This window comes from Protomyctophum bolini (genome assembly GCF_963924005.1).
Source record: "Protomyctophum bolini genome assembly, chromosome: 9".
NCBI classification, from domain to species: domain Eukaryota; kingdom Metazoa; phylum Chordata; class Actinopteri; order Myctophiformes; family Myctophidae; genus Protomyctophum; species Protomyctophum bolini.
Window position 1 is genome coordinate 668,099 of NC_137870.1, and position 9,753 is coordinate 677,851.

The window sequence follows — 9,753 nt, forward strand, 5'->3', positions numbered from 1 at the left end:
TGGGAGGAGACAACAGACACTATTTTAATGTTTTCTGAAAAAGCCTATGTTTCTTATGTCAGTCGTTCTTAGATTTTTCAAAAATAGCAGACCTACAAGCTCTTAGTTAGCGCGCCACTCGGTGGCGCGCTAACTAAGAGCTTGTAGGTCTGCTATTTCTCAATAGCTAAAGCATAACGTAATGCCAACACGAAAAGGGGTTAACACATTTAGACCTGAGAAAAGATTCAACACGTCTTCCAAATCCTGACAGTTTCCTGAAAAATCACACCCGTGTGAACTGAGTGGCGCCACTCGGTGCCGCGCTATGAGCTTGTAGATCTGCTATTTTTTTCAATAGCTAAAGCATAACGTAATTCCAACACCAAAAGGGGTTCCCTCCCAGAATTAAGATTAACCTTCTGGACACAAGCCAGGATTGTGGGACTAATTTCTAAAAAGACCATCCCTGCATCCTGGGTCTCAATTACATTGGAAACCTATTTACATCACTGATGTTTACGTCATGCGTATAGCCTCTCTATAGCTCAGTCGACAAGCTTGTAGATCTGCTATTTTCAGCAAAGCTTTTTTTTCCCAGAAAAAAAAATGATTCTGGGATTTAACCCATTTTATAGGCCCGACATCAAAATTAAAAAATAATGTCTATACAACTACAGAATATGTTTCTATATCAGTGGTTATCAATATTTCATGTCAAGGACCCCCAAAATTATATGTAATTGGCCGCCGACCCCATCTGAAAATATGCTGTTCCAGGGAACCTCCCCTAGAAGCAAAGATTTGAGTTAAAAACGTTCGCTCTGAAAGAATATATATTCAAAGATTTGAGTTTAAAACGTTCGCTCTGAAAGAATATATATTCAAAGATTTGCGCCACATTTTCACGATTTTTCAAAAATAGATCTACAAGCTCTTCCCGTACAGAATGAGTGGGGGTCCAGGGGGGGGGGGGTCCCCAGCAGAAAGTGTTAAAGGACCACTTCACCACTTTTCAACCTATCTTCATATAATAGGTCCTCACTAAAGGCATGCCACGGTATGAGATTTTACAGTACGGTACGGTGCCGGTATTGATAATCTATACCTCTGTATTCCACGGTATTTATATTAAAAACAAGCCCCCCCCCCCCACCTATGTCTAGTGACTACCCCCACCTCCTTATAAGCCCTTCTTTGTTCCCCAACCTGCAGGCCTACATATCCTATTTTTTTATCTTTTATGATAATTTGAATTTTGTTATTTGTCATGATTATGAATTTATTGAAAGTCCTTGCTGTCTTGTTTCCATTCGGTCCTGGGCCTGACCGAATGGAAACAAGACAGCAAGGACTTACCTAAATAAATAAATACTTAAATAAAACCTGGTCGGTTTTATTTAGCTTCAAGGGGCAGGTGGGCAACACGTAGTGTTTTATTTAGCTTCCAGGGGCAGGTGGGCAACCCTTAGTGTTTTATTTAGCTTCCAGGGGCAGGTGGGCAACCCTTATGAAGCTAAATAAAACACTACGTGTTGCCCACCTGCCCCTGGCAGCTAAATAAAACACTAAGGGTTGCCCACCTGCCCCTGGCAGCTAAATACAACACTAAAGGCCTATTCATAGTCTGGATTTTCGGTGGTGAGGTGACCACCGCTCCGGTGGTGAGGTGACCACCGGAGCTGAAATAACGTTGAGCGGTGGTGAGTAAAAACAGAGAGAAGGGCTGGAGCGGTGGCAGTGGTTTGCTCTTCACCGCGGCTTGTGACGTCATGTTGTAGTTCTTTGGTCACCTCAACAGCTAAATAAAACACTAAGGGTTACCCACCTGCCCCTGGCAGCTAAATAAAACACTAAGGGTTGCCCACCTGCCCCTGGCAGCTAAATAAAACACTAAGGGTTGCCCACCTGCCCCTGGCAGCTAAATAAAACACTAAGTGTTGCCCACCGGCCCCTGGCAGCTAAATGAAACGGGCAGGTGGTGTTTGCTTTCAGCTTGCCCGACCGGGTATTGGGTAAGTGCTCATTTTGAGACTAGGGGAGACAACAGTCTATAAACACAACACCAGATATCTGTCTAAACACCTGAACGTGTCCAGAGAGCTCTGTCTTCTATAAACACAACACCAGATATCTGTCTAAACACCTGAACGTGTCCAGAGAGCTCTGTCTTCTATGAACACAACACCAGATATCTGTCTAAACACCTGAACGTGTCCAGAGAGCTCTGTCTTCTATGAACACAACACCAGATATCTGTCTAAACACCTGAACGTGTCCAGAGAGCTCTGTCTTCTATGAACACAACACCAGATATCTGTCTAAACACCTGAACGTGTCCAGAGAGCTCTGTCTTCTATGAACACAACACCAGATATCTGTCTAAACACCTGAACGTGTCCAGAGAGCTCTGTCTTCTATGAACACAACACCAGATATCTGTCTAAACACCTGAACGTGTCTAGAGAGCTCTGTCTTCTATGAACACAACACCAGATATCTGTCTAAACACCTGAACGTGTCCAGAGAGCTCTGTCTTCTATGAACACAACACCAGATATCTGTCTAAACACCTGAACGTGTCCAGAGAGCTCTGTCTTCTATGAACACAACACCAGATATCTGTCTAAACACCTGAACGTGTCCAGAGAGCTCTGTCTTCTATGAACACAACACCAGATATCTGTCTAAACACCTGAACGTGTCCAGAGAGCTCTGTCTTCTATGAACACAACACCAGATATCTGTCTAAACACCTGAACGTGTCCAGAGAGCTCTGTCTTCTATGAACACAACACCAGATATCTGTCTAAACTAGGGCCGGGACTAATTGCGATTAATTTAGATTAATTAACTACAGATAAATTAATCGCACCTTTTTTTTCACCGCGGAACGTTTCTCACTGGGCGCTTTTCTATAGTACTGAAAACTGGAAATAATAAAAAAGTCACCCCATTTTGTGTTGCCTAGAACTGGAGGTCTGACAAAAAACAGTAACAATATGAAGTAAGTACAGCTTTGTGATGTCACTGAGATGTACTTGTTACCGTTACTAATTTTTTTTCAGACCTCCAGTTCTAGGCAACACAGAATGGGGTGACTTTTTATTATTATTTCCACAACAGGTATATTAATGACAGTAAATTGTTGAAAATGAGTGGTATCCTGTAGTCACTATTCATTGATTCACTGGGATACCAAAAAACATTAAAAAAAAGGTTTCTCGCTGTTCTCAGGTTGAATATTGATATGCAATTAAAATGCTAGATTCTAGATTAATTAACTACAAAGCCTCTGATTAATTAGATCTTTTTTTTTTAATCGAGTCCCAGCTCTAGTCTAAACACCTGAACGTGTCCAGAGAGCTCTGTCTTCTATGAACACAACACCAGATATCTGTCTAAACACCTGAACGTGTCCAGAGAGCTCTGTCTTCTATAAACACAACACCAGATATCTGTCTAAACACCTGAACGTGTCCAGAGAGCTCTGTCTTCTATGAACACAACACCAGATATCTGTCTAAACACCTGAACGTGTCCAGAGAGCTCTGTCTTCTATAAACACAACACCAGATATCTGTCTAAACACCTGAACGTGTCCAGAGAGCTCTGTCTTCTATAAACACAACACCAGATATCTGTCTAAACACCTGAACGTGTCCAGAGAGCTCTGTCTTCTATGAACACAACACCAGATATCTGTCTAAACACCTGAACGTGTCCAGAGAGCTCTGTCTTCTATGAACACAACACCAGATATCTGTCTAAACACCTGAACGTGTCCAGAGCTCTGTCTTCTATAAACACAACACCAGATATCTGTCTAAACACCTGAACGTGTCCAGAGAGCTCTGTCTTCTATAAACACAACACCAGATATCTGTCTAAACACCTGAACGTGTCCAGAGAGCTCTGTCTTCTATAAACACAACACCAGATATCTGTCTAAACACCTGAACGTGTCCAGAGTGCTCTGTCTTCTATAAACACAACACCAGATATCTGTCTAAACACCTGAACGTGTCCAGAGAGCTCTGTCTTCTATGAACACAACACCAGATATCTGTCTAAACACCTGAACGTGTCCAGAGAGCTCTGTCTTCTATGAACACAACACCAGATATCTGTCTAAACACCTGAACGTGTCCAGAGCTCTGTCTTCTATAAACACAACACCAGATATCTGTCTAAACACCTGAACGTGTCCAGAGAGCTCTGTCTTCTATAAACACAACACCAGATATCTGTCTAAACACCTGAACGTGTCCAGAGAGCTCTGTCTTCTATAAACACAACACCAGATATCTGTCTAAACACCTGAACGTGTCCAGAGAGCTCTGTCTTCTATAAACACAACACCAGATATCTGTATACGGTATGAAACATTTTTATCGCACAGCCCCAGAAAGCAAAAAAAAAAAAGGGGGTTAAATTGAACTGCATTTGAATAATCTTCATCTTCACAACGTGTCGAACTTGTAGATCGGCTATTTTCAGCATGCAACTAATGGTAAAAATGACTTATACTGGATATCTTGCCCACTAGTCCCTTCCTAACATTTTAGTCTAGCTAGTTTTTATGTGTTGACGAAATTGTCAGTATAGGCCTATATTTAGTCTTTTCATCTTTTAGTCACCGTAGTGTAGTTTTCATATATTCATGTAACTCAGAGTGTACAAATGGAACCGTTAACATTAATTGTACAATATAATTTGGGGGGTCCCAGAGATAGAAATGCCATTAAATGTGGGTCCGTAGACTAATGCATGTCAAACTGGGGGTCCTTGAAATTAAACGGGTTGAGAATCACTGCTAGAGTTATTATGGGGGTCCCTGGAATATCTCTTCAAATGGGGGTCCCTGGAATATCTCTTTCAAATGGGGGTCCGCAGGGATAATTACTAATTAGTATCAATTTGGGGGTCCTTGACATGAAAAAGTTTGGGAACCTGCACTGAGTTATGTCAATACCGGTGACCCGGTCTAAATGTGTTGCTCAGAGGAAGTCATGCTGCTAGCTAACATGCTAACCGGCTAACTTGTGACTCTGATAAAAAACAGTAAAATAATTTAGAATAAAAATAAATAAAAGACCCGTCACTACTTTTACGTCATCACAGGACGCCTGTTGCCTGTTCCTCTTCAAACGGACCAGGAATAATAATAATAACAATATTAATATAATAATAGTAACAATAGGAAGTCCATTTAAAAAGCTAACTGTAGCTATTATAGCCTCGTTAGCTCTATAGCTGTCACACACACACACACACACACACACAAACACACACACACACACACACACACACAAACACACACTCTCAGAGTGTACAAACAGTACTTGACGGTAAACACAACAACAACAACAACAACAACAACAGTGAATGAGTGAAGACAAACACAGATGTCGGCGTAACGCACCTGGCTCCATGTTGCTGTTAGACGGTGTTGTGAAGAGAAATGTGTCTTTATCTTATTCCGTTACAGAGAGAACAACGAGAAAGTAGCGAGAGAGACGATGGAACGGAATACCGGTATATAGATCTGTTCTCTGCTCTGTCTGTCTGTCTGTCTCACCGTCTGTCTGTCTGTCTGTCTGTCTGTCTGTCTGTCTCACCGTCTGTCTGTCTGTCTGTCTACCGGTCTACCGGTCTGTCTGTCTCTCCTCTCGGGGCGGAAACAGGATGTAGAAAATTGTACCGTTATTCCCTATGGTTATTCCACCCAAAAACGGCAGATCTGCAAAGCTACACACATGTAGCCCAGGATGGGCTTTGAGATCTGCGTTCATTCATTTAGAGATCAATGCATTCATTAATTCATTCATTCATTCATTCATTCATTGGAGAAGCAGTGATTTCTCAACCATTTTTAATTGCAAGGAAAAGGACCACTTTCAAGAATACATTAATTCATGCTGACCGGCTGTCGGTATTAAGCAATGTTTATTTGTTTTTTATAGAGGTTTATATGTGACCCTATACCATTAACATCCTATAAGGTTAACTTAATATGTGACCATTAACATCCTATATAAGGTTATTATGTGACCATTAACACATATAAGGTTATTATGTGACCATTAACATCCTATATAAGTTAATATGTGACCATTAACATCCTATAAGGTTAATAGGTGACCATTAACATCCTATAAGGTTTATATATGACCATTAACATCCTATATAAGGTTCATATATCATATATAAGGCTAACAAATGTCGTTAAAAATTTAAATGTCGTCATGCTTTAAGTAGCATGTGACGTGTGAGACTAGGGGGTTTTCATGATATCAGATATCAGTCATAATTTCATAATTGTGCACCCCTAAAAAAAAACACTCCTTGAGCTATAAAGGGCCACATAACCGTCATCACAAATCAGCACATTTTGGGAAAGTGGCTATGGGCGGTTTTATGTGCAAAACGAATGCTTGGAATGGATTCAGAATCATGAAAACCCACTAGTTTGACATGTCACATGCTACTTAAAGCATGATGAAAATCTTATATAGGATGTTAATGGACTATCGGAGAATAGTTAAAACATGAATACAACATGTTATTCTTTAACATGCCTGCTCGCTTTGCCAAAACAAATGACAACTAAAAAATACGGGGAAGCAGCTTTTTGCTTCTACGGGCCGTCGGCATACAAGCTCCCACTGTACCTTCGACAGGCAGCCTCTGTAGACATTTTTAAAGCTCAGCTCAAGACCCACTTCTACAACATTGCTTTTAATTGATCTTTTTTTTGTTTTGTTATTCATGTCCTCACTGTATTGCATTACTGCTTGTTCTTAATGTTGTTGCCTTGCTTTTCTTTTATTCTCCATTGTTCTGTAAAGCACTTTGAGCTGCATTTCATGTCATGAAAGGTGCTATACAAATAAAGTTTTATTATTCTTTAGTGATGGATGTGTGCGACATTGTTTTGTTACATTGTATCATGTGTGCTGGTATGGTTTTGTGCTGAGCCCATCCACGTTCGAGAGGCGCCAGGCGCAAGTTGTGATTGGCCAGAATGAGGTGAATGATGATGTATGATGATGATGATAAGAGCGCCCCTCACTTCACACAGGTGTGATTTCTATATGAATTGTTGTGTTGTGTGTTGGCATACAGTATGTTAAGGACTGTCATTACGGGGGTTGGCCAAGAGGGGGCAGCAGAACACCAGACTAGGACAAGGCACTGTAGCCAGTAGGAAGCTTATATATATATATATATATATATATATATATATATATATATATATATATATATATAGCAGTGATTTTCAATAATTTTCATTTCAAGGACCCCCAGTTTGACATGCATTAGTCTACGGACCCCCATTTAATTTAATGGCATTTCTATCTCCCAATGTATACAATGTCAATTTAACTTGTTGAGAGTGTACACAAATGGAACAAAATCAATCAATCAATCAATTGTATTGTCACTTCCACCCCTGCAGGGCATACCGTTCTCCACAACTTCACGTTTAAAAACAATAGACACTTATAAATAGCCTTTTATAAAAACATTAAAAGATAAAAACATTGTTAGGAGAAAGTGCTGATGCATTCAAAGTGCTGTTCATCTCTCAGGATGTTGGGTTTTTTTTGGGGGGGGGCAGTATGTGGAGAGCATTCAGTGTCCTGATGGTTTGGGGGCAGTAGAGAATTCAGTACTGATGGTTTGGGGGGGCAGTAGAGCATTCAGTACTGATGGTTTGGGGGGGCAGTAGAGCATTCAGTACTGATGGTTTGGGGGGCAGTAGAGCATTCAGTGTGTTGATGGTTTGGGGGCAGTATAGAGCATTCAGTACTGATGGTTTGGGGGGCAGTAGAGCATTCAGTACTGATGGTTTGGGGGGCAGTAGAGCATTCAGTGTGTTGATGGTTTGGGGCAGTAGAGCATTCAGTACTGATGGTTTGGGGGGCAGTAGAGCATTCAGTACTGATGGTTTGGGGGGCAGTAGAGCATTCATTGTGTTGATGGTTTGGGGGCAGTAGAGCATTCAGTACTGATGGTTTGGGGGGCAGTATGTGGAGAGCATTCAGTACTGATGGTTTGGGGGGCAGTAGAGCATTCATTGTGTTGATGGTTTGGGGCAGTAGAGCATTCAGTACTGATGGTTTGGGGGGCAGTAGAGCATTCAGTACTGATGGTTTGGGGGGCAGTAGAGCATTCAGTACTGATGGTTTGGGGGGCAGTAGAGCATTCAGTACTGATGGTTTGGGGGCAGTAGAGCATTCAGTACTGATGGTTTGGGGGGCCTACTCTTTTTGAGCGACCTGCATCAAACACAAGGTGGATTTGCTAGCAGTATTTGGCCACCATACTGCGGCATGGTCTTGCTGGACCTCCAAAAGGCTTTTGACACAGTCAATCTGCACTGATTGATAAGCTAAAAGCAATTGGTTTATAGTACACCAGTGAGCTGCATGGAGGCAATCCTACCTGGAGGAGAGAGAACAGATCGTGGAGGTGAACGGAACGGTCGATTATAGACCTTCATCAGACTTTGTTTTACAAAGATACCCTTTGTGATGTATGCTCTATTGCCCTACGCACCTGTCACCAGCCTTCTGAGGTGTGCATCGGCCTTTTGCTAAAACAAAAAAAAACTGGGGGTCCTTGAAATGAAACGATAGCTGGTGTCCATCTGGGGGTCGTTGACATGAGAGCGTTTTGGGGAACCGGTGACTTCAGTAGAAATTGGCGTGTTTCATGATCCTCAGGAACTCCTCCTGGCCGACCGCGCCGTCCTGGTCTCGGTCCGCCAGCTCCATCATCTCCTGGATCTCCTTGTCCGTCACGTGGCCCACGCCGTGGCCCAGCTCCCTCGCCAGCCTCCGCAGGTCCTCCGAGGAGATCCTTCCCGTTCCGTCGTCGTCGACCAGCAAGCCGAACGCCCTCCGCGACTCCCCGTCCACGTCCCTGGCGCTCAGCATCGGCGCCGCCAGGCCGAGGAAGGCGTCAAAGTCGACGGCCGTCCGTCGCGACGAGCCCTCCTCCTCCTCGGCGACGCCGGCGGCGTCCGTGAGCGTCGTCGCTCGGACCTCGTCGTCGCTCTCCGGAGGCCACCGGCGGCCCAGCAGCGCCTCCATGGCGAACCTCACCTCCTTGGCCGCTATCGCTCCGCTTCCCTCGCCGTCGAACAGGTCGAACGCTTCCCGGACCTCCTGCCTCTGCTCCGCCGTCAGCTCGCGTTTCTTTTGACCGGGATGCGTCCTTATTTGGGCGGCGGTGGGAGTGGCCTTTTTAGGGCCTGCAGGCGTCGCCATTTCCCCGACGATAACGACTTCTGGACTATTTCAAGAATGGAACGTCGAGCCGAGCACACTGCGATTTATAGAGCTTTGAGCACACTGCGATTTATAGAGCTTTGAGCACACTGCGATTTATAGAGCTTTGAGCACACTGCGATTCATACAGTGAATGGAGCTTTGACAGAGATGGATAATAATTAATAACCCGTTCACACATAAAGAAAGGATTCGCTACTGAAATTAGTTTTTGAGTCGAGTCGAGGCGACACTTGTGTCATCACTATGATGTCACTATCTGCTATGCCCATATATGGAGTTCCCTGTCAGTCTGGTCCAAATGTGGCCTTCAGACCTTCAGACGTGGCATCAGGCTGGCTCAAAGTAAGTATGCCCAAACGATCAGATCTACAAGCTCGCAACGATCAGATCTACAAGCTCGCAACGATCAGATCTACAAGCTCGCAACGATCAGATCTAGAAGCTCACAACGATCAGATCTACAAGCTCACAA

The 9,753-nt window shown here is 43.3% G+C and overlaps 2 protein-coding genes across 2 annotated transcripts in view; both read right to left on the reverse strand.

The window, feature by feature from the left end:
- blmh (bleomycin hydrolase) overlaps window positions 1-5,643 on the reverse strand; it is a 44,535-nt gene extending 38,892 nt beyond the window's left edge. Inside the window, exon 1 of the mRNA XM_080771720.1 lies at window positions 5,405-5,643. Within this exon, the coding sequence (XP_080627846.1) occupies window positions 5,405-5,414 (10 nt within the window). The 5' untranslated portion in view covers window positions 5,415-5,643. The remainder of the gene's footprint in view (window positions 1-5,404) is intronic.
- Window positions 5,644-8,678: 3,035 nt separating this feature from the next.
- On the reverse strand, window positions 8,679-9,257 carry LOC308321237 (centrin-1-like; the record flags this gene model as incomplete). The annotated part of the gene is made up of 1 exon (XM_080772077.1): window positions 8,679-9,257. The coding sequence occupies one exon, from the start codon at window positions 9,255-9,257 to the stop codon at window positions 8,679-8,681; it is 579 nt and encodes a 192-aa protein (XP_080628203.1).
- Between the last annotated feature and the right edge of the window lie 496 nt (window positions 9,258-9,753).